This window comes from Schistocerca gregaria, chromosome 1 (assembly GCF_023897955.1).
Source record: "Schistocerca gregaria isolate iqSchGreg1 chromosome 1, iqSchGreg1.2, whole genome shotgun sequence".
Taxonomy (NCBI): Eukaryota; Metazoa; Arthropoda; class Insecta; order Orthoptera; family Acrididae; genus Schistocerca; species Schistocerca gregaria.
Genome location: NC_064920.1, coordinates 787,971,779 through 787,998,283, shown reverse-complemented (window position 1 = coordinate 787,998,283; position 26,505 = coordinate 787,971,779). Strand labels below are relative to the sequence as shown.

Genomic DNA, 26,505 nt, shown 5'->3' with positions numbered 1-26,505 from the left:
GGGGATGTGAAATGTGCTAAAACACAGAGGAGCGCAAAGTGGTTCAGTCATTTCTACCATGGAATTCACTGGATGATCCTGATATATCCTACAAAGATATGGTGACATCGCTTCAACTATTCGACCACATGGATACCATCATTATGTCAGTTCACATCTGTAGACGCGTAATATTAATACAGTAAGTCAACATCAAAAACTGAAGAACCGATTTTGAGATTAACTATACAAAGAGGCCAATGATGCTAATGTAATTCGAATGGTACTTCGCCATAGATATGGACAAAAACTTTACGTATGCACGTAGCCGTTAAGAGAGTTAAAAGGAAAAAAATCACACATGAGAAACATTTTCCAGTGTTTCGCGCATTGTTACCATGTTCCATCCCGAAGACCGACCAGGTGTCACGATAAAAATAACACCAGAGAGGAACAACTTTACGTGAAATCGCATCCTAGGAACGTTCATGTTTAAATTTTGCAGATGGTTCTTTTGCAGTTACACATGTATACCAGGCAGCTACAGTGTCACGAGTTCTAGGACAGATGTCAGTGGTGGAAAACAAAAGTTCATAGAAATGAAGCCTTCGGGGGCAACGCAGACTGTACATAACATAGTTTACTGGTGTCGGCAGACAGAGTAAGCGAAACTAACTTTGTCTTCATTTGCCGCTCTCACCACAAAATCTGATGTAAGTTCCTGTTTGTATGGGTATTTCGTTAGTAAAAATTTAGTCCTCCAGAGTTACAATGACGCAGTTCAAACTGATTTGGTCCCTATTTTTACCACTTTGGATGGTGAGCCACCATGTAAAAATTAAAAATAAAAAAAACTTTGGTACAGTCCAAAACATCCCTGTTTTAGATTCGTCACTGGGTTCATTAGCATATCCATTATTATTTCCTAGGGGAAATACTGAATATCTCGGTAATTTGTTCCGTAACCCACCAAATAACCCACTCCGAGACAGTGTAGAAATGATTTCAATCAGAGATGATTTTGATCTTTTGCATCATTCACATAAATTATTTTTGCAGTGGATTGTTGATATGTATGTATTGAAGGTACTGTACGAGACTCCATTTCACAAGGAAAAAATCAATCTGTTCTAAGGTCAGAAATTTATAATAACTTACGAGATCATTTGTGACTAAACCCAAATGATGCTGAAAAGATTGCAAAAAGGCTGAATGCGTGATTTGTAAAATGCAAAAGGTAAAAGCTGCACACATTAACATAAGTGAAACGTTCAGAATTTTTATGAACAGAAAAACCTGCAAACTGTTGAATGGTACATGTTTTCTGAAATAATGGAGGTTTCAGGTTTTCGGTATTTCACAGTGAATTTGGGTTTCTGTGGCCATTAATTGCTTTAAAATTCATGCAGATTCATTTAAAAACATTCTACTGCATAACTCATCATAGCCCGCAGCGGTGGTCTCGCGGTTCTAGGCGCTTCAGTCTGGAGCCGCGCGACTGCTACGGTCGCAGGTTCGAATCCTGCCTCGGGCATGGATGTGTGTGATGTCCTTAGGTTAGTTAGGTTTAAGTAGTTCTAAGTTCTAGGGGACTGATAACCATGGCAGTTGAGTCCCATAGTGCTCAGAGCTATTTGAACCATTTGAACTCATCATATTATAATGTTGTACACTTGCAGAAGACATTTGACTGCATAACTTGTGTGTCATATCAATTCAGTGTTGTTTTCAAGATAGTTTTTGATATATGTTATTGAAAAGCAGATTGTATATGTTTGTGTTACATTGTTCTCACACAATAGCTTTCCTGCATCACCATCACTGCCATTAATTTTCAGCATTTCATTTAAGTGTTCACTGTCATCTTTCTACTGGTCTCCGTTATACCTTTTCTGTAAAGAGTACACACATTCACCAATTTTCTGATCCTGCCACAGAACTTGCATAGTATAGTTACTGAATATATTTGTATTGCATAATATATTAATATAATGTATTAGTAGTTTTATATTTTCTCTAGCACACAGGAGAATAAGTACATATGATGGCACAGAACGTCATCAACTTTTGATTTGTACAGACGAAACTATACATACACATTAAAGAAAAATTTTGAGTCATGCTTCGCTCTTGATTTGTTTCATGTACTATCTTTGGTGCATTTTAAAATGTGCCAGAGGAAACAGACTAGTTAAATTTTGTATGTAATTTCCATACTACACTAGCTTCCACAAGGAAATCTGCATACAATTAGTGCAAGTTTCACAAATTTTTTATGGAAGCTGAATTATGGGTTCTAGTTTTTCACAAACAGAAATATAAATACTTTGGCAAACATTGTGATAACTTGATTCAGATTTCTGAGACAGTTTTGCAGAAAGCTGCCTCTAACAATGCTAGCTTTGATTTCTAATGGTTTAACACAAAAAAGTACTGAATTTTCCTAATAATAAATTAAATTGCTATCTGTAAATTCAAATCTACAGGATTTCTTCGTTTCTGAACTGTATATTAACCTTAGAAGCACACACACACACACACACACACACACACACACACACACACACACTCACACAGACACAGACGCGCGAACACAAGACATGCTACACTACACGCAAATAGAAATATGTTGTGATTTATTCAGTTGTTCATAATCCGAAAGAAAAGCATTGTAGAAAACTGTACATTCAAAAGAATGTCATTTTATTTGGAAACATGCTAAACATTCGAATTGCGGCAGTACTCGTATGTCCTTAGAGCAAGCCCACATTCTTTGCAGTGCTACACAAAGCAGATTTCACACAGGTACTGGTTCATCCCTCCAGTGTCTGAGGTCGACTCGAGGTATTGACTGACTCGTGCAGCTGACTCTTTGGTTCCTGTAATTAGGAGAAAAGTTTTCGTTGTTTATTTTACTTACATATTTAGAGAAATTGTTGTGCGGTTTGGTGTAGGGGTCTAACAAATACGTTTTACCACTAAATCATCAAAGCACTTTCGGATTTCCACAATGGGCCTGCGGTTGTGCTGGTAATTCATAACAGCTGCAGTGTTGTATTTATGAGTGATGCATTACAAAAGTTTGCGATTATGTTTTTACTCCAGGTTGTAAATAAAACATTTTCGAATAATCAGGAATGCAGCATTATCTTATATGGATTATATTAGTAATTCACCAGAAAATAAGAACATGTCGTGGGAAGAACTTTCTACTACACTACTGGCCATTAAAATTGCTACACCAAGAGGAAATGCAGATGATAAACGGGTATTCATTGGACAAATATATTATACTAGAACTGACATGTGATTACATTTTCACTTAATTTGGGTGCATAGATCCTGAGAAATCAGTACTCACAACAACCACCTCTGGCCGTAACAACGGCCTTCATACACCTGGGCATTGAGTCAAACAGATCTTGGATGGGGTGCACAGGTACAGCTTCCCATGCAGCTTCAACACTAAAACCACAGTTCATCAAGAGTAGTGACTGCCGTATTGTGACGAGCCAGTTGCTCGGACACCATTGACCAGATCTGGAGAATGTGCTGGCCAGGGCAGTAGTCGAACATTTTCTGTATCCAGAAAGTCCCGTACAGGACCTGCAACATGCGGTAGTGCATTATCCTGCTGAAATGTAGGGTTTCGCAGGGATCGAATGAAGGGTAGAGCCACGGGTAGTAACACATTTGAAATGTAACTTCCACTGTTCGAAGTGCCGTCAATGCGAACAAGAGGTGACCGATACGTGTAACCAATGGTACCCCATACCATCAAGAAGGGTGATACGCCAGTATGGCGATGACGAATACACTCTTCCAATGTGCGTTCACCGCGATGTCGCCAAACACGGATGCGACCATCATGATGCTGCACACAGAACCTGGATTCGTCAGAAAAAATGACGTTTTGCCATTCGTGCAACCAGGTTCGTCGTTGAGTACACCATCGCAGGCGCTCCTGTCTGTGATGCAGCGTCAAGGGTCACCGCAGTCATGGTCTCCGAGCTGATAGTCCATATTGCTGCAAACGTCGTCGAACTGTTCGTGCAGATAGTTGTTGTCTTGCAAACGTCCCCATCAGTTGACTTAGGGATCCAGACGTGGCTGTACGATCCGTTACAGCCATATGGATAAGATGCCTGTCGTCTCGACTGCTAGTGATACGAGGCCGTTGGGATCCAGCACGGCGTTCCGTATTACCCTCCTGAACCCACCGATTCCATATTCTGCTAACAGTCTGGATCTCGACCAACGCGAGCAGCAATGTCGCGATACGATAAACCGCAATCGCGATAGGCTACAATCTGTTCTTGATCAAAGTCGGAAACGTGATGCTACGCATTTTTCCTCCTTACATGAGGCATCACAACGTTTCACCAGGCAACGTCGGACAACTGCCGTTCGTGTATGAGAAATCGGTTGGAAACTTTCTTCATGTCACCACGTTGTAGGTGTCGCCACTGGCGCCAGTCTCGTGTGAATGCTCTGAAAAGCTAATCATTTGCATATCACAGCATCTTCTTCCTGTCGGTTAAATTTCGCGTCTGTAGCACGTCATCTTCGTGGTGTAGCAATTTTAATGGCCAGTTAGTGTATTAGCTAGAATGCGTGTCAATGGACTCTTAAGTGACAATAATTTTTTAGAGTGCAAATAATTTTTAAGTGAACAGTGTGCTCCTTATACACAATGGCCTGACAGATAAAGATTTTGTACTTACAACAGCCAGGAAACCTATAGCTGACTTTGAACTGTATGGGGAGAAAGATTCCGCTGTAACAAACCATAATTAAGTACAAATGTATAAGAAACTTACAAGAATGAAGCTTGGACGAACACTAGCGGCTGCACCTGGGCCAGGTCATTCGTATTGTCGCACAACACTCTCGCTAAACTTGTCTTCCTGATGCTGTCCAGTTGTGCTGAAACGATAATGAAACCGAGTAATAAGCACTATGATAATAATGAAAACCAGCGGATTACGCTATTGGTGTTTCCCGTAACTGCAAGATATGCAGTTGTTTCTAGTAGCACACAAAAACTGTTAATATACTAACATGATTCAAATATATAGACCTGATACAATTAAAGCTGAGACATGAGTCTCAACTTTATGAATTAAAATTTGTACAACAGCCGGGACTTGAATCTGGATCTTATTGCTTACTAGGGAGGAGTGCTAGCCTTTACAACACGGTAGCAGTGTAGGTATCATAGCAGCACGAGCTACCCTAGTCCAAGGTCTCCCTAACACAAATTTCAGTTCACAGCTTCAGCTTACTTTAATTAATTTCTTCAGCTTACAACATTATCGTAGATAAGGCTGAGACTCATATGACTAAAAGAAAAGAAAAAAATTATATCTGATCTAAAGATCACGTACGCCAGAGGTACAGGCGGGATTTCCCCATTACGTCCAAAGTTGGGGTGCTATTCCAGTACCGGAGAGCCTCGGCAATAGTGACGATGTAAGAAGCGGAAAATAACCTGAAGACGGGAACTGAAGTTTGTGTTAGGGAGAGCACTGGACTAGGATAATCCATGCAACTGTGTTACCTATTTTTCTGGCACACCCGCCTCATAAACAACGAAATCTTTGTTCAAGTCACGGTTGTGGCACAAATTTTGGTTAATTTCTTCAGCTTGCATCATTATCATCATGGTTCAAATGTCTTTATTAATAAAGCATGCAGTTTATTTTTATGTGTTTGGACCCACGATTAATCTATGAAAAACGAGTTATGAAGCGAGATCCATCGAAGCAACCAAACGCCCGAACTGTAGACCGGGGTTACTTTGGTCCCCAGTTTACCTTTTTATATAAGGCAAGAAAACGATTGACTGTGGCAGAGAGAAAAACAACAAATTTAAAAAGATATTAAACAATACACATTACATCTCTTACTGTGGTACCATTAAATAAAAGTGGGCCAATTCCGTCCACACTCAGGGCTACTTCGACCCACTTAGTCACTTCTTCAGGAAAAAAGCGGTAAAATGATGTTCGGACAAAGCAAACTCAATGAATATATCTAGATTAGAAGTTCAAGGGCATAAAATAATTAAAACACTATATTTTGAAGGCAGGAACATCGAATATTGAACTTCATTCAGAAGATGATACACTGAATATACAAATGTAGTATCTTTCACAAGTAAACTAATTCATTTTCAAGTCATATGTTGCACTATAGCAATTATTTGCGAAGAGAATGTATTGTATGTTAAGGCTACTGTACAATATGAGTTTGAACCTTATTACATTAATTACTGAAGCTCTGGTAACTGAAAATAGCCATGTTTTGTTAGTCGTGTTGGACTGATAATTCTTATGGAATCCTCCCTGGGATCAAATAGTTTATCTTACTGTTCTGTCCTTTTGCAGTAGCACTTTTGCACCCTCATCGCTCACCTCTTTCCCAATTCTGGAATATTCGTCTTTGTCGTAAAAAAACTGAAGCATATTGCGCGGTTAGGCCGCCTGGTTTTGGCGCCATGTCACGGATTGCGTGGCCCCTCCTACCGAAGGTTCGAGTCCTCCCATGGACATGGGTGTGTGTGTTGTTCTTAACATAAGTTAGTTTAAGTAGTGTGCCACTCTAGGGACCGATGACCTCAGGAGTTTGGTCCCTTACGAATTCACACACACACACACACACACACACACACACATAAATATTGCCCAACTGCTAATTTATCTTTCAACATTTTGTGGCGTTGGACACAATCTTGTACATCAGAAAAACTTCCAGAAGCTGTATTATATTCGAGCACAACTACATCTTTATTCTGGGGTTACTTCGGACAGAGCAATTGGACAGGGCAAAAGTAACCCCATATTTTGCAAAAATATGCACCATTTTACAGAAATGTTAAAGATTTTATCTGAATTGTATTTCACACAAACGAAAGTTTCTCTTCTTATTACCTAACACAAATAGAATGCAAAATTACGTCCACCACACTTTCAGTTTAACTGATGTGACCCTCCAGGCAGAAATTATTGGGGTGTAATAGTTGTTGAACTATTTATGATCAACATTGAGTCCAGTGCTGCCAACACAGTATTACGTCGCGGAATTCACGATTTTCTAGATCGTTCTTATGAATCCTGCCTTGTTTACTCCATGCTAATGACATAATTTTAGCGTGAAAAAAATTTGAAACTTTTTACGACCAGTAGGCAAAAGTTACCTGCAAAGGGCAAAGTAACCCCAGCTTACTGGATGTTAAAAGTAAATAGGCTGCATAGCAATGATGAGTAAAGATTATAGTGTTGTGTGGTTCGTCTGAGGTCTACGACGGACTCCACCAAAACAAGTACGAGGCGTGTTTTTTAAGTAATGTCCGTTTTGTTGTAGACACTAGTAGTTCGCTCGCATACCGCAACGAGCGCGTGGATAGTGTACAGGCATGCCTCGGGAACAACTGTGCTCAGTTTCAGCTCTGTAGATAACTGTACGGCTCTGTTTTATGCTTTCAAAATGTTTAAGACTCTCAACTCGCCCGCCACGTGTGAGGTTCGCTCAGTGATACGGTTTTTGTGAGCAAGCAACCCGTCTGCTGCAGAAATTCATCGACAGATTTGCGAAGTGTATGGTGATACTGTTATGAGTGAAAGCAAAGTGCGTAAGTGGGTACGAGATTTCAAAGATGGCCCTGACAATGTCCATGATGATAACCGCTTCTGTCGCCCTTCTTTGATTCCAGACGATTTGGTGGCTTCAGTTGAAGCGAGGATTCATGAGAACAGGCGCTTCACAATAAAAGGTCTCTCAAACGAATTTCCCGACTTGTCGAGATCAGTGCTTTACAACATTGTTTCTGAACACCTAAAGTTTAGGAAACTGTGCTCCCGTTGGGTCCCGAAACTCCTAACAGAAGATCACAAAAACCAAATATTTGAGCGTGCGATGAAGCTCTTGACTTGTTATCACGAAGAAGGTTACGGCTTCTTGAGTCAGATCGTAACGGGAGACGAAACATGGGTTTTCCACAACACGCCCGAATCGAAGCAACAGAGCAAGCACACTCGCCTGTTCAGATGAAGGTTAATCAGACTCTGTCACAGCGCAAAACCATGACGTCGGTTTTTTGGGATAGGCATGGTGTTTTGTTGGTCGACTTCATGCAACGAGAAACCACTTTCAATCCAGAAGCATACTGCCAAACCCTGAGAAAGCTACGAAGAGCGATTCAAAACAAAAGACGTGGCATGTTGACGAAGATAATTGTCCTTCTCCATGACAATGCAAGACCTCACACTGCAGGTCAGACCCGCAATTTATTGGACAGTTTTTGTTGGGAAGTTTTAGACTAACCACCCTACAGTCATGATCTTGCGCCAAGATATTACCATCTGTTCCTCCGCCTCAAACAACACCTCAGTGGCAACCGTTGCAATGATGACGATGACGTGAAAACGGCAGTGAACTCTTGGTTATCGGAGCAGGCGGCAAGTTTTTATGAAGATGGTATTTTAAAATTAGTTGAGAGGTATGATACGTGTTTCAACAAACTTGGCAACTATGTCGAAAAATAGAGTGAAGTATGTACTTTCTGATAATAAATTTACTTTTTTTGAAATAACCTTTCGTTTTGTACTTATGTTCAAATGGACCTTACTTAAAAAACACGCCTCGCATTCTACCATTTTTGTTTCCTGTTCCGATACCCTGTCTGGGATTTTAGTTCTCATCTAAGTAACACATCAATCTCTGTCTTTCTGTCTTCCTATCCGATGTGAGGGTCCTTTGCTCGTTGTTGCGCTTCTTTCTCAAGAAGAATTACAATAAAGGTCCTTGTGAAACACGCACCCATAAAACAACTATATTTTCAGTGCTCTCCAAAGGTGTGGAGCTTAAGTAACACCACGTTACCACAATTTCATATAAAATACAGTCCATCGCTCTGTGTGACATGGAACTAACGCTACTGTCTCGACAGAATACCTAAGTGCGGTGAAAAGAGATCGTTAGAACAAACCTTGCATTTTTAAACTACAGCTGTTTGTGTAAGGGGACGAAAGAAAACATGGAACACAGTCATAAAGGCAGCACAACAGAGCGTCATTTACTTTTCGTTCCAGAACTGCACCTCATGGCTGATAATCTTTAACTTTACAGCCCTTCAGGGGAGGGGACATTTGTTTCATGTTAGGTAGTAATGTTAATGTTCAAGTGTGCAGATATCAAACACACACAGAACTCAAGGAATCAACGCTCAGCAGGCTTTTTGTTAAAAGATTGGGAGAAACTTTCACCACCTAGTGGAATACCGTTATGTTGCTACATGTTGTTCAGTAACAACAAGTGCCAACTTGATTTACGAGATGGTTTTGTGTATATGGCTCCATATACTACATGTTGCGGACAAGAGGTTTTTCTCTGTCTGTTACAAAGTAGTAAGTGAAGAGAACATTTATTTGGATAGGTAAACACAAAAAACGTTACTCTTTCTAATATGTGTTTAAAAATTATATGTCGTTGCTGTAATTTCCTGGAAGATAGCTAAATCAACTGTGTTCATAATTCCGCAGAACGAGTAACGTTTCTTACGTTTAGCTATCTAAATAAATATTCCTTTAACTTATTATATCGTGATAGAGAGAAACACCTTATGTGAAACACCGTGTACTGGGCCGTTGATCAAAAACGGAAATTTACCCAGAGTTATTGACGAGTTCTGCACATTTATTTTAAACAGATAAGAATTGGGCAGCTGAATTCAACACACTACTAGTTTTGACGATTTTCTCTTGAAGGATTTGCCAAAACTCCGGCCACAGGTGTAAACCTCGGCAAAATGCACAGCACGGTATTGAACGGTCAGCAGTTAAAGGGATGTAGAATAGATGATGCCATAGACACATAAAAGAATGGGCACGGATCATTTCACAGGAACTGACTACTATAAAGCTTTGAGCAAAAAGCAGGCCACATTTGTTGACTGCTGGCCAGAAACAAATGTGCTAACGAATTTGTCGGCAAATTTCGAACGTTTACAAAATAATCTAAATGCCTTTGTCCATCGACTTCTTACTGCGGTTCCATCACTTCATTCCACGAAAGAGATAACGATAAGAACAGTCGGTGGAAGGCAGTGGCTCTGCAGCGAAACGGGTGAAATCGGTATTCTGTGCTGCAGAAGGCGCTGGCAGTGTTTGCCGGCATGCAAAAGGGTGCTTCTTACTGGTTACTGTACAAACTGTGGTGAATAACATTTCAGTTTTTGTAAGAAGTGGATGAGAAAAGCTCTGATAAAAGGTCTGGTTTTCAAAAATTAAAAAAAAATGTTGTTTCCCTCGAGGTCAATGCATCTGTCCGCTGATGTACTGTGATAAAAAGCTGAGTGATCCGAAGTAAGAAACGTTAGAAAATTCATACTATTCGACAGTTTAACTCACTCTTACTTCCGGCTAGAAAACGTTTCAAGCCCAACGAAGACGTCATTGCAGTTCTAGATGGGAAATAAGTGGATTTTTACTTTAAAAACACAGTATTTATTTGTCACGATGAGAAAAGATTTCCTTACTACGTAATTACCACTAACATGTTAATACATCCAGACCTAGGTCGAAAAACTCGTAGACTATTGTAGCCAACCAGCGTCAAATGAAATACATTGAGGCGACAAAAGTCATGCCATACCTCCTAATATCGAGTCGGACCTCCTTTTGCCCAGCATAGTGCAGCAGTTCGACGTGGCATGGACTCCACAAGTCGATGGAAGATCACAGACCCCACTGAGCCATGCTTCCTCTACAGCCGTTCATGATTGCGGAAGTGTTGCCGGTGCAGGAGTTTGTGCACGAACTGACCTCTCGATTGTGTCGCATATTATGTCCCATAAATGTTCGATGGGATCATGGGAAGCGATGTGGGTGGCCAGATAATTAGCTCGAACTGTTCAGAATGTTCCTCAAACCAATCGCGAACAGTTGCGGCGCAATGACATAGCGCATAGTCATCCGTAGAAATTCCATCGTTGTTTGGGAACATTAAGTTCATGAATGGCTACAAATGTTCTCCAAGCAGCCGAACATACCATTTCCAGTTAATGGCCCGGTCAGCTGGACCAGAGAACCCAGTCCATTTCCACATAAACACAGTCCACACCGTTTTGGAGCCGCCACCAACTTGCACAGTCTTGTTGACAACGTGGTCCATGGCTTCGTTGGGTCTCTGCCACACTCTAAATCTATCTTCAGCTCTTACCAACTGAAACTGGAACTTATCTGACCAAGTACATGTTTTTTCAGTCGACTAGGGTCCGATCGATATGGTAATTAGCCCAGGAGAGGCGCTGCAGACGATGTCGGGGTGTTAGCAAAGGCACTTGCGTCAGTCGTCTGTTGCTATAACCCATTAACACCAACTTTCACCGCACTTTTATATCGGATACGATCGTGGTAAGTCCCGTATAAGGTTCTGCAGTTATTTCAGGCAGTGTTGTTTGCCTATTAGCAATGACAGCACAAACGCCGCTGCTCTCGGTCGTTAAGTGAAGACCACTGTGTTGCCTGTGGTGAGAGGTAATGCCTAAAATTTGGTATTCTCGGCACACTATTGACACTGTGGATTTCAGCATATTGAATACCCCAACGATTTCCGAACTGGAATGTCCCATGCGTCTAACTCCAACTACTATTCCACGTTCAAAGTCTGTTAATTCCTGTCACGCTGCGGAAACTTTTCCACATGAATCACCTGAGTACAATTGACAGCTCCGCCAGTGCATTACCCTTGTATTCCCTGTGTACGCGATACTACCGTCATCTGCATATGTGCATATCGCTGGAGCATGACTTTTGTCGCCTCAATGTAAACAACTATTTAGTACTTGTGGTAATCATATAACTGAAATACAAATACACAAGTGTCTAGTAATACATTATGTGATATTATTAACATATATGCGTTATTTAGTTATGTTAAAAAATTCACTGCTCAATCAGAAAAAATTCCCTTGGTGCATTTCCAAGAGAAAGTCTTTAACCATTCTTTGCCAACTACGGTGACGTCGACAAAATGTGACACAGATTAAAAGAGATAGCTTTAACAGAAAATACGAGTTTTATATCAAATAAATTATTAGGAAACGGATCAGGAACACTAAACACATCACAACACTGCTGCGAGAGCAACAAAAAATAAAAAATAAAAAAACACGCCGGACTTAAAAGAATGCAGAATATTCGAGATTGGCCACGGTTAACAGATGCCTGAAACTTAGCTGAGACTTCAACGCGCAATGCTTTTAATAACTTCCGTAATGAAACTTTGTTGCGTAATCTGGGAGAAAATCCAAAGAGGTCGTATGTGTAGTGAATGCCGGCCGTTGTGGCCGAGCGGTTCTAGGCACTTCAGTCCGGAACCGCTCTGCTGCTACGGTCGCAGGTTCGAATCCTGCCTCGGGCATGGATGTGTGTGCTGTCCTTAGATGAGTTAGGTTTAAATAGCTCTAAGTCTAGGGGCCTGATGACCTCAGATGTTAAATCCCATAGTGCTCAGAGCCATTTTGCGTAGTGAAACAGTGGCAAGACACAAGCAATACCATCACTGCGTGTTGCCAATGGTAACGTTACCGATGACCACGCCACTGAAATGGAATAACTAAATGCGATTTTTTGTCACAGAAGATGCAATAAACATTTTAGAATTCGAATCAAGAAAAGCTGCCAACGTGAACAGCTTTGAAGCAGACATCCTTAGTCTTGTGAAATAACTTTTCACTTTACAATGGAAAGTCTTCCAGTACAGGTTGTATACCATTTGCGTTCCTTTCAGAGTATACTGATGACATAGCTCTTTATCTTTAGCAATCATGTGGAACCGCTCTCTCGACGAAAGATCCGACTTGAAGACTGGAAAATTGCTGAGCTCACACCAATACTCAAGAAAGAAAATCCAAGTAATCCGTTGATTTATAGGCGCGCGTGACTGACATGATTTTCGGTAAAACTATGGAACATTTACAGTGTTAAAACATCAAAGAAAAACCTCCAAGAAAACGGTATGTTGACACATGGATTCATAAAATATCGTTCTTCTTAAACACAATTGGCTTTTTGTTCACACGAAGTAAGGAGTGGTATCAGCAAGGAATATGATGTTGATTCCATGTTTCTAGACTTTCAGAGGGCTCTTGACACGGTTCTTTAGAAGCAGCTTCTAATCAAATTGCCTGCCAATGAAGTACCATTTCAGCTGTACAAATGGATTCGAAATTTCCTGTCAGACAGGTCACAGTTGGTATCAACTGACGGGAAGCCATCTAATGAAACCGTACTTATATCTGGCGTTCCTCAATGAAATGTCATAGGTCAATTGTTCTTCTTAATCTGCACAAACGATTTAGAGGACAATACAAGCAATCTACGTAGATTGTTTGCAGATGATGGTACCGTTTACCGTCTAGTAGTCTAGTACACTCATCATAAGATCACAGTAGGTTACAAAACGACTTAGACAAGATATCTGTATATTGTGAACAATAGCAATTGACCCTAAACAATAAAATGTATGAGGGTCCTCCACATGAGATCTTAAAAGAAATACGTTACATTTCCGCTACGAGGGTTGGATGAAAAGTAATGCCTCCACCTTCGTTAACTGGGTTTGGATGGGAATATTTTAATAAATCAAACGCAGAAATAATCCTTAGAATGTGATCTTTAATTACAAATATTCACTTTTCCACATAATTACCAGCCAATTGGATACATTTGTGCCAACTATGAACAAGTTTTCTGAAGCCGACACGGATTAGTAAACACTCTGTTTCCGCAACCACAGTCTCACAGTTCTCTCAACGTCTTCATCACAAGCGTAATGATGTCCCCGGAGATCGTCTTTCACTATCGGGAACAGATGGAAGTCAGACGGTGCTACAGATCTGGACTGTATGGAGGAAGCTGTACGATGGTGAGGTTTCAGTCTCTGAAGTTCTGCTGTGGTGGCACATGAAGTGTGTGGTTTGGCATTGTCATGCTGCAGGAAAACATTTCCCTTTTCCTTTCTGTACCTTGTTAGGTGTCGTTTCAGAGTTTGCAGCGTTGTGATGTAACGCTTTGAACGCAGGTCCCAGAACGCTGTGGCCATGATTTTTCCATGTGAGGACTGCGTGTTGAATTTCTTTTCCTAGGGGGCTGTCTTTGTGTCGATATTCCATAGATTGACGTTTCGTCACCAGGTCGTAATGGTGTACCTACGTTTCGTCTCCTGTCACAGCTCAATGGAGAAAGGCGTCACCTTCATTCTAGTAAAGCTAGAGTTGTTCCTGGCAAATTTTGTGTCTGTGCACTTTCATTTCAGGAGTCAGCATCCGGGGTACCCATCGTGCACAGATCTTCCGATAGCCAAGCAAAGCAATAATGTGACCCACAGGTTTTTGTGAAATGCCGATTGTGTTTGCAGTTTCTCTCTGAGTGATACGACGATCGTCCTGAATCAATCTGTCAACATTTTGCTTGTGAAACTCGGTGGTTGCTGTCACAGGACATCCAACTCTTTGTTTGTCACGCAGGTCAGATGTTCCCGCCTCTACATCTTTAAACTTACTCGCCCACGACCCACAGTACTCACATCAACACAATCACCATAAACTGCTTTCATTCTTTGATGAATCTCCTTTGGGCTGACACCTTCTGCTATCAAGAATTCAATAATTGCACGTTGCCTAAATCGCATTGACCAACCGTCTGCGCAGGGTTCCATACTTAACACTGTAACAACACAGCCGTTCAATGCTAAGGCTTCCCACCAACTGGAGTTGTAGAGACGAGGCTACGGAACAAGCCAGTACCTGCCGCATACCAATGCTGCCAACTGTTGATGAGTTACGAAGGTGGAGGCATTACTTTTCAGTCAACTGCCGTACATGATACATCACACAGACTTAAAGCTGTCGATTAACAAAATACCTAGGTATTATCAATTACAAACAATTTAAATTGTAACCATCAGACAGAAAACTTTGTGGGGAAGGCGAATTAAGACTGCATTTTATTGGCAGAAGGTGCAACGAACCAGGAAGTAATGCACCGTATTTCTTCTTCAACTCTCCTTTATTGAACATAATGAGAATTACACAAACGAAGGATAGTGTTTTATCTACCCACCCTATTTTTCCACATAATCTCCATCCCGTTCTATCGCCTTCCTCCAGAGCGAAACAATGGCGTATATATCCTGTCCGTACCAATGCTTTTGATGGTGACGGAAACACGCCGTCATCGTCTTCAAAATGTCTTCCACGAATGGCATCATTTAATGGCCCAAACATCAGCTCACTGCAACATCAGATGCTCGATAGACTTTGCACAACCGTTTGTGAATATTTCCCATACTATCTGGGGAACTCTCGTATTAAGGAATAAATATTACGGAAAGTGGTACTTGGTATTCCTGTTATTTGTGAAGACCTGTGCAAGACTTTCTAGGATTAATAACAGTAGAAAAATGTTAGTATGCCTTGAGCTGTTACTTAAAAATATGGCATCATGTAATAAAAATTCAGCATTTTTATGTCGTCTATGCTTTACGTCTTCGCTTAGCAAAAAACTCGAAACTTCGCGATCAGGCTATGCGATGTCGGAAGCCAGCTGCGTCACCCTCGGACAATGGATTTAGGTGGACGTTATATGGAGGAACTTTGGGTGAGGACTCCGCTCTCCCAGCCGTTGTCGTCATTCACACCTCAGAGCCGCTACCTCTGAAACAGGCAGCTCCTCAACTGAATGCATCCCCACCCAGTCCTCCTACCAAGAGAAAGTCCTTGGCAGCATCACGAATAGAACTCGAATGCTCCACATGGCAGCAATCTACACTGACCCCTCCTCTACGGAGGCGGTTTAATAAAGAACGCCGGCCGCGGTGGCCGAGAGGTTCTAGGCGCTTCAATCCGGAACCGCGTGACTGCTATGCTCGCAGGTTCGAATTCTGACTCGGGCATGGATGCGTGTGGTATCCTTAGATTAGTTAGGTTTAAGTAGTTCTACGTTCTACGGGACTGATGACCTCAGATGTTAAGCCCTATAGTGCTCAGAGCCATTTGAACCATTTTTGAATAAAGAACACAAATTTCCTAACTGCGTCTGCAACCATTGTGTATTTTTATGAATAAAGTCGTCTAGATCATTTAGTAATTTATTTATTTATAACAACGTTTCTGCTACTGCCATGATCAGATCTGTAATTAAGCTTAAAGCAACAAAAGAAAGAGTGGCGTTAGTTGCACACCAGTAAGCCCCCAGTTCTTTAAAGAATCGTACTCCGACGTTCAAAACAGTTTCAAATGTTAGATTGCTTTCAGTTTCAAATGTAAGATTGCTTTACAAATGAGTTAGTATATTAAATATTTTGCCACCCGGGGTGGCCGAGCGGTTCTAGGCGCTGCAGTCTGGAACCTCGCGACCGCTACGGTCGCAGGTTCGAATCCTGCCTCGGGCATGCACGTTTGTGATGTCCATAGGTTAGTTAGGTTTAAGCAGTTCTAAGTTCTAGGGGACTAATGACCTCAGAAGTTAAGTCCCATAGTGCTCAGAGCCATTTGAACCATTAAATATTTGACGTTATGCATGTAACCGAGGAAAAAAATTGGGAAAGATTTGAAATTATCCTTGAAGTTCCCATGTGTTTTCAGAATGAAACACCAAATGAATATAATTCGGCCAATTTTAGCTCCATTTTAAGCAAAAGGGAGTTTTTCATGCATCTCAGTGCCTATCAGAATATCAAACCTTCGTCCAACTGATGGGAGGCGGACAATACCGCAAAGCAGGGGATGGCCTATAGGGGTGAATTATGTGCTCAAGGACCGATATGGTAGTTGTGTAAGACCTGTCAGCTCACGGGGCTCTGGTGAAGCTGTGAGAGGCCCACCAACTTTCAACAAGGGAACTAGCCTCAGAAAGAATGGATGTAAAAGGCAACGACCCGGCAAGGTAAACTGACAACGAATCAGAATTCTGAACATTAGAACACTGACAGGGAAGGGAGAGGGGACAGCGGCTGTGGTGGAAAGCATAAAGCTGGACATTTTAGGCATGGGAGAGACAAATGAAAAGGAGAAAGCGTTAGGGAACTGAGAAGAGGCTACAGCTTGTATTGGAGTGGAAATGAGGAAGAAAGACAAAAGGGAGTGGGAGTTGTTGTGAGGGATAGTCTAAAATAAGAGGTTCAAGGATAAGCGGCAGGATAATGAAGATCAGAATAATGACAAACAGAAGCGCAGAGGTAATTGAACTGTGTGCTGTTTGTGGGCTGTACATATCAAGAGAAGGAGGACGTTGAGAAGGAATTACAAATGTAGTGAAATGGACAAGGATAGTAGTCATGGGAGACTTCAGTGCACACGCAGGGAATAAAAGACAAGGGTAGGAAAGTGTACTGGTAGCAGAAGTATGGGGAAGTAGAAATGAAAGACATTACTGGAACTCTGTATGAGAAATGGTTGAGTTAAGGTAACTCCTGGTTTCGGAAGAAAGATAGCCACCAAATAACGCGATACAGCATGAATCTAGCGCAGAAACCTTTGTTGGATTACATGCTCTATGACAGGGAAACGAAGAGGACTGCAACGGATATAAAAGTACTATCACTTGAGGCATTAAATAGTGACCACCAACTATTGGTAATGGACACGGAAGTCAGGAGGGAATGAGAGAAGGCAGAGAACCAGGAAAGGAGAATCAGAGAATGGAAACTGAAGGAAAAGGAAGTCGAGGAAGAATATCAGGATATTATAAGGGAAGGTTGATACTTCAACCAAAGGCAGGAGAAGATGAATGAGGACAATTTAAATGTGCTGTGGTAGAATCTGTATAACTGTATGTGGAAGGACAAGTGATAGAAAACGGAAGCGGTATGGTGAAATGAAGGAGTCAAGGAGGTAATGGTAAGGAAGAAAAAGGCTCAGACTGTAGTTAAGAAAAAGGAGGGAATTAGCAAGAGAGGACAATAAGAAACAAATAGAAAGAGACCAATAAGACAGTGGCTGAGGAGAGAAGGAGGTGGATAGAAGAATGGATAAAGATGATGGAGGAGGACAGCAGCAGAAGGAAGAAAGTGCTTTATGGAATGGTCAAAAATAAGAGGAAAGGTTTGAGAGAGGCTGCAACAATGATGGATGGAAAGGAGAAAGAGGTTAATAACAAAGAGACACTGAAGGTTGTGCGGAAGGAGTATTTTGAACACTTTCTAAATCCGAACTGACTTGGAGATGAGGATAATAAACTATAGGAGGTAGACGTAAACTCGTGGAGGGAGGGAGGGGGGGGGGGGAAGGAGGACCTGACATGGAAGGAAATTCAAATGGCACGGACAAGATGCAAGGAAGAAAGGCACGAGGTGTGGACGAAGAAAGAGTCGAAATGGTGAAGGCAGCAGGGTATGTTGGGAAACACTGTGTGTATGGCGATGGTGTGCAATGAGTAGAAGACTCCAGAAGATTGCAAGAGGGCACTAATTGTCCCTATACTCAAGAAAGGGAGTAGGAAGGACTGTAGAAACTATAGGGGAGTCACACTAATACCATTCTGTGAGAAGGTATGTGAGAAGATCCTGGAGAACAGAATCCTAACAAGGGTCGAGAACAAACTGAGAGAGGAGCAACATAGTTTCAGTCCTAGGAGGTCAGCTGTTGACATCATATCCGGAGTGAGGTACCTCCAGTACAGCACTACGAATTCGGAGAAGGTCTTCTGATGGCCATTCTCGATATAGGAAAGGCATTTGATAGCGTCTGTAGAAGAACAATCTGGGAAGCACTAGAAAAGAAAGGAATGAAAAAAGAGACAACAAGCAGATTGAAGGAGTTGTACTGAGGAAGTCTGTATGAAAGTGGAAAATGAAAGAATGGATTGGTTCTAGCAAATAAGTCATGTGAAACAGAGTAGTGCATTGTCACCTATCCTTTCCATTGTGGCCTTAAATGAAATAATGACTAAAGAAAGAAACTGGAGAAGGCAAGATGAAAGCAATAGCATTCGCAGATAACTTGATGAATTACTGAAAGAAACAGTGAGACAGTATGGAACGAAATTTAATATAAACAAATATGAGATCCTAGAAATAAAGATAGAACAACTAGCGGAATAAGGGTTGTGGGGTGAACAATAGAACAAGATGGAAAGTGTAAGGTACTTGGAAAGTGTGATAAAGAAATTGGAATCAATGATAAAAAAATCTGTGAACGTGGTAGACAGGCAGAAGCATTCGTGTGAAGTGTAAGGTACCTACCTGGTTTGGAACCAAGACATCCTGCATAAAAGTAAAGAAATAATATACAGGAGTCACTACATCGCAATGCTGACCTATGCATCTGAATAATAGGCAATGAAGAAAAGACATGTAAGCATGTTACGTGCACATGAAATGAAGTCCCTCAGATGGGAGCAACAATGAGAGATAGGATGAGGAACCAATGGGTAAGGGAAATTTTTAAAAGAGTAAACCACCACTTGTCTCTGTATTCTTATAATTGTCTTTTGTACAATCCAGATTTCGACTTTTATGCCATTATCAAGTAGAATCCTAAAGGTTGTTAGACTGTTATTAAATCACATTTGTTAAGGCAGTCCAAAGCAGGTAACTAAGGCTAACACATGTCTTTAAGACGTAACTATGAGAAATAGTGAAAGAGAAACGCTTGCAGAGCAGGATAGAAACACCAAGGCAGAGGTGGTATGGGCGCTTAAACAGAATGGAAAAAAAGAAGATTCCCAAGAAGATACATGAAATGGAGATGGGAAGGTAATGGCTAAGAGGAAGGCCAAAGGATCAATGACTGAAAGGTATGAAGGAGTGCGTTGAAAAAGAAGGAACAGTGTGTAATCAAAAAGATGATGAGAAAACAGAATTAGACGGACAGGCTTCTGTTGGAAACAGACCCAGCCTGGTGCTGAAACCTTTTGAGATAATTATGATGATGATCTCCTGAACTATGATATAACTTTGCAAGAAATATTCAGTAGTATATATGAATACTGTCTGCAAACTGTATTACGAATAGCGTCGTCAGTAAAGAAGAAATAAATTGAAACGCCATGTCTGGTGATGCAGTTTTATTGCATGAACAGTGAAAATGTAGTAAGCGTTAAATGTCTTTCATCACTTTGTGGTAGGTTTTAGCGAGAAAAAGTTCGTAAATGTTGTGCAAAGTTTGTTGGAAGTCGCTTTGTGCTCTGATTCTCAAATACTGAATGAATAAATTCCGGGTATTTGCGCACCGCCAGTTACGCTGCCTCGTGAGAAACACATGGTTTCTAACTGTAATACTTGTCCTACTGTGTTAAACTTTTGATATAGGAATAAGATTCTTTACAAGTAGATTATGAGAGGATTTGAAATTTTTAAATTCGAAATAAGTACGCAAATTATTACAAATCAAATTTTTGCCACTGGAAGTTGCACAGATAGGCAACCTGCAACTGATACTGGGTTCTGGGTTCCGGTTTCTGGGATAGTTGCTTAATAATATACACTGTCCAGTGAGGTTAATGTGGTCACATGTCAACAGCCTGAAGAACCACCTTTTGCAGCACGGATCGCTGCGAGACAGGTAGGAAGAGAGCCAATGAGGGCCTGGGAGGCACCAGTGCTTCACCGTGCCGACTCCACGGCCGTGGACAGCTGCGCTAGGTTTCTCAGCTGAGGATCCATAGTGAAAACCGCGCGATCGATGTGGTCTCACAGGTTCTCGATTTTGTGGGGAGTGGAGTACGATAAACCATCTTGCTGCTCTTCGAACCGTGCATGTACACTGAGAGCTGTGTGCCACGTCGTACTGATCTGCTGGTAGGCCCCATGCTGCCGAGGAAAAGCGAACTGCATGTAGGTGTGGACTTGGTCCTCAAGGACAGATGCATACTTGTGTCGATGCTGTGTGCCTTCCAGAATGACAAAATCACCAGGGAATGCCACGAAAACCATCCCCAGACCATAACGCTCCATCCTCCCACCTGGATCCTTCCGACGATTGTTGCAGGGCGTTGTTTCAGATATTTCATCCCGTACATGCCAATGGTCATCTTTCTGACGCACCATTAAACGTGATTAATCTGAAAAGGCCACCTGTCACCAGTCAGTAGATGTCCAGTTGCGGTATTGGCACTTAAATTCCAGGCTTCGTCGTCAATGAACAGCAGTGAGCATGGGTTCATAAAACCCTACCTGCTGCGGAGGCCCTTATGCAGCAACATTCGCTGAACAGTCGTTGATGAGCTACTGTTGGTGGCCCTTTGGTTCCTCTTGGCAGCCCGTTGCTCTACAGTTGCACCTCTATTCGCCAATACACACCTCCACAGCCGTCGCTCACCCATATCATCTATGGGCCGTGGTATACTACAGCTGCCTTTGCTCCAATTTTGGATGCCCCCATTTTGCCATGCACGGTATACTTTAACCACGGCGGCACTCGAACAGTTTGCAAACTTGGCCGCTTCGGAAATGCCTTCACCCTTGGCCCTCCAATCAATGATCGGGCTGTGTTGGACATCAGATAAATCGCTCCGTTTCCGCATGACAATGACTGCACTATTTTCTGCATCCCCTCGACAAGCTTTATATACCCTCCACTGCCACGGGCCGATTGTAAAAGGTTTTTGCACAATGACGTTGAACATAAGCCTTGGTCACATTAATCTGACTTGGCCGTGTAAATTGCCAGGAATTACAAGTTATGCTATGTTATGTTATATTAACAGGAGACCTAGAAACGACGGAGAGGCTCCGTCTCCACCGCAGCCGCAGTGGTCCACAACCCCACGACGACTACCGCAGTCCACTTCACCCCTCCGCCGCCCCACACCGAACCCAGGGTTATTATGCGGTTCGGCCCCCGGTGGACCCCCCAGGGAACGTCTCACACCAGACGAGTGTAACCCCTATGTTTGCGTGGTAGAGTAATGGTGGTGTACGCGTACGAGGCAGCAATCGCCGACATAGTGTAGCTGAGGCGGAATAAGGGGAACCAGCCCGCATTTGCCGAGGCAGATGGAAAACCGTCTAAAAACCATCCACAGACTAGCCTGTTCACCGGACCTCGACACAAATCCGCCGGGCGGATTCGTGCCGGGGACCAGGCGCTCCTTCCCGCCAGGAAAGCCGTGCGTTAAATCGCACGGCCAACCGGGCGAGCTGAAGTAGTGAGCATAGTTTGAGTCCAAATTCTGTTACAGATCTTGGCATTAATTCAACTTGGAATATTTTTAATTTTGAAGATCGTCTCTCATTTCATATACATACGAGTTGAAAAATTAAATCTGACTAAACTTGTTTATAATGTCCGATCTTTATAAACAGTAATAGAAATTAGTATAAAGGCATGGACATTCGTAGGAAAATTAACATTGTCGGTTGGTGCAGTTATGTGCAGTGTGTATGCAGTAGCACGATAACCAGTACACTGACATATTCAGTCAAATGACATCGCATTTGATGTCAGTAGCACGGTATACAACAAGACATCAGCGATTCAGGTGATAGAGGGTGGAATTGCGTATAAAGGTAGTAGGCTTTGTGCGAGGTTACTGTGCCTGTACACGCCTTTCCTGCAGACAAGAAACAGACACCATTAGTGACAGTGCGTGTTGTGTACATAAACTAAGATTGTCACACTGCCACGCGGAAAACAGTTATCGCGTGACGAAAAAACAAACATTGGTATGTAGAAGGGAATGGGACTCTATAATCGTCAAATCGACAAGAACTTGAACCGTTCGAATGCCGTGATTTATAATTTCGTTACATTCGAATACGACATGGACAGAATGGGAAATATGGGAAAAGCAGAAAATTATCTGAGGCATATAAACGGTTGCGTTTGCGCAAATCAAGGGACACAAACCGTTGCTATTGTTCTATAACGTTTTGCTGGTTTACAGTTGCCAGTAACTGCAACACGTGTACGACAGATGTTGTCAAATGACAAACATCTTGCATTGAAGAAACAGCTGCAGAAGCCAGCTCTTACACGGACTTATAAACAGGGCAAATTGGAGTTTGTTGAAAACCACATGTCATGGACTTGAGAATGGAATAAAGTGATGTACAGTGATGAGAAGAAGTTTAATTTAGATAGTGAGGATGGAATTCAGTGTGGTTGGCAAGATCTGAGAAAAGAGGAGCAGGTAAGGAGGAGCAGAAATTTTGGTGGTGAAACGGTTATGATTCGGGCAGCATTGCTTGGTTGAACACTAAAATGAACTGTAATACGTGCAGAGATGCTAGAGACAGAATGGACTAGAATGTATTAGGACCTGAGGGACAAAAGCGTAATGTTTCAACAAGATAACGCGTCTCTCCACATTTCTGCAGAACAAAAAAATGGTTTTAAAATAAAGATATCTATGACCTGCTCTGGCCTGCGCGTAGTCCGGATTTGGACCCGGCGGAAAACCTTTGGGGAATAGTTGCAAGGCGTGTTTATCGCAATGGAACGCAATTTGATTCCATACATAAGAGATGAAAAGAGCGATGTGAGAAGAGTGGGCTACAGTTTCACTGCAAGAAATTACAAACCCTAACAACATCAATGCCAAAGATAATTTTTGAGATAATTAGGGATGGAGGTTGAACAAAGTACTAACAATGCAATAACACAAGGGGACAATGAGTACCTCTATACCGCTTTCCATCCAGGGAATGCAAACGATTATTTTGTTACTCATGTTATAAAAGAAACCATGTGATTTCGCTATGACTGTTTATGTCTTATATGTATCTACGACTTACAAATACGGAAACGCCAAAGAAACTGGTAGTCTATAGATATGCGTATTCAAATACAGAGATAAGTAAACGGGCAGAATACGGTGCTGCGATCGGCAACGCCTATATAAGATAACAAGTGTCTGGTGCAGTTGTTAGATCGGTTACTGCTGCTACAATGGCAGGTTATCAAGATTTAAGCGAGTTTGAGCGTGGTGTTGTTGCCGGCGCACGAGCCTTGGCACACAGAATCTCCGAGATAGCAATGAAGTAAGGATTTTCCTATACGACCATTTCAATAGTGTACCGTGAATATCAGTAATCCGGTAAAAATATCAGATCTTCGACATCGCTGCGGCCGGAAAAAATCGTGCAATAACAGCACCAATGATGACTGAAGAGAATCATTCAACGTTACAGAAGTGGAACCCTTCCGCAGATTGCTGCAGATTTGAATGCTGGGCAATCAACAAGATCAGCATGCGAACCATTGAACGAAATATCGTTGATACGGGCTTTCGGAGCCGAAGGCCCACTCATGTACCCTTGATAACCGCACGACACAAAGCTTTACGCCTGCATGGGCGCGTCAACATCGACAATGGACTGCTGATGACTGGAAATACCAGGTGATCAAAAAGTCAGTATAAATTTGAAAACTTAATAAACCACAGAACAATGTAGATAGAGAGGTAAAAATTGACACACATGCTTGGAATGACATGGGGTTTTATTAGAACAAAAAAAAGGTCACAAAATGTCCGACAGATGCGCGTCGTTTGGTGATGATCGTGTGCTCAGCCGCCATTTTCGTCATGCTTGGCCACCAGGTCCCCAGACCTCAGTCTGTGCGATTATTGGCTTTGGGGTTACCTGAAGTCGCAAGTGTATCGCGATCGACCGACATCTCTAGGGATGCTGAAAGACAACATCCGACGCCTGTGCCTGACCCTAACTCCGGACATGCTTTAGAATGCTGCTCACAACGTTATTCCTCGACTACAGCTATTGTTGAGGAATGACGGTGGACATATTGAGCATTTCCTGTAAAGAACATCATCTTTGCTTTGTCTTACTTTGTTATGCCAATTATTGCCATTCTGATCAGATGAAGCGCCATCTGTCGGACATTTTTTGAACTTTTTTTTGTTCTAATAAAATCCCATGTCATTGCAAGCATGTGTGTCAATTTGTACCTCTTTATCTATATTATTCCGTGATTTATTCAGTTTTCAAATTTATACTGACTTTTTGATCACCCGGTACTTGGTTAGTCGGACAAATCTCGTTTAAAATTGTATCGACCGGATGGAGACAACGTCATGAACCCATAGAGGCTGCGTACCAACAGGGAACTGTTGAAGCTGATGGAGGCTTTATAATGGTGTCAGGCATGTGCAGTTGGAGTGATATGGAACCCCTGATACGTCTAGATACGACTCTGACAGGTGACGCGTATGTAAGCATCGTATCTGATGACCTGGATCCATTCATGCCCCATTGTGCATTCGATGGCCTTTGGCGACTCCAGCACTACAATGCGACACCCCACACGTCCAGAATTGCTACAGAGTGGCTCCAGGAACACTCTTCTGAGTTTAAACGCTTCCTATGGGCACCAAACTTCCCAGACGTGATGATTATTGAGCATATCTGGGGTGCCCTGCAAAGTGCCGTTCAGAAGAGATCTTCAGCCCCTCGCACTCTTTTTGATTTATGGACAGCCCTGCATGATTCATAGGTGTCAGTTCCCTCCAGCACAACTTCAGACATTATTCGAGTCCATGCCACATCGTGTTGCGGCACTTCTTCGTGCTCGCGGGGGCCCTACACGATATTAGGTAGGTGTCCCAGTTTCTATGGCTCTTCAGTGTAATAATGCGTAGGGACCCTGCCTTTATACTGATTTCCACTATCGTATCTATGAGGTATCTCTGTAACGACGGTTTGGGAGTTAAAGGTAAGTCAGCAGAAAACACAAAAATGAAGAACGTGAAATGTACCTTCGGTGAAGGAGGACGGCTGATCGGGCTCCTCGTAGAAGAAGCGGTCGCCTCTGCGCAGGCGCGCGAACTGGTCGCCCACGAGGCAGACCAGCGTGGGGCCGAGAAGAGCTCCCGGCAGCGGCCGCTCCGCCACGGCGCCCACGAACAGGTCCACCTCCCGCGGCGAGCTGTACAGCTGACGCAGGGCCGACACCGCCTGCAACACCACTATCTCCGTTTCAGCAGTGCGAAAACTAATCGGCATTTTAATAGCTCATTTAAATGCCCAAGCATATTTCGTCACCTTTGTGTCGTCATCAGTGGACGCCTGTACTCAGTTCTGGAAAATGTGTGACGCTTACCGACGATAAACAAATTCATTTCTGTTGTATTATGGTAAATTTTCCGGACAGAGTAACAGGAACAGTGAAGTCTGGAGTACGAGCTTGTTAAATTCCCCGTCGATGGAAGATGGTGAGAAAGGCCAACTGCATGCTTTAAGGTTCGTTCGGGTAAAGGTACCACTGCCGGGTGAAATCGTTCTCAAACTGTCTGTACTGCGCATGCTCAGCTACACGATACGCTCGACCGTCAGAACCCTTTCACGCGTTTTGTTGTCTGACGATATGTAGCGCTTTTAAGAACCTTCAACATCGCAGCGCGTCAGGAATCGTTGGTTAATGTATTAAAAAACTAAAAACCCGCCTAGATTGCGAAAAAAGCACCTAGTGTTAACCCAGATTTCGGCTTAGATAATTACATCTTCTTCAGAACAACAATAAAACCCACAAGTGCCTAAGAAGACCTTTGTCAATGATTAAAAGAA

General features: G+C 42.3%; 1 protein-coding gene across 1 annotated transcript in view; it reads right to left on the bottom strand.

Moving 5' to 3' along the window:
• Positions 1-2,665: 2,665 nt before the first annotated feature.
• Positions 2,666-26,505, bottom strand: part of LOC126269481 (peroxidase-like) — a 188,311-nt gene continuing 164,471 nt past the window's right edge. The window contains exons 15-17 of the mRNA XM_049973997.1: positions 25,698-25,896; positions 4,800-4,905; positions 2,666-2,858 (exon numbers count right to left, since the gene is read on the bottom strand). Coding sequence (XP_049829954.1) covers positions 2,777-2,858; positions 4,800-4,905; positions 25,698-25,896 — 387 coding nt within the window. The 3' untranslated portion in view covers positions 2,666-2,776. The remainder of the gene's footprint in view (positions 2,859-4,799; positions 4,906-25,697; positions 25,897-26,505) is intronic.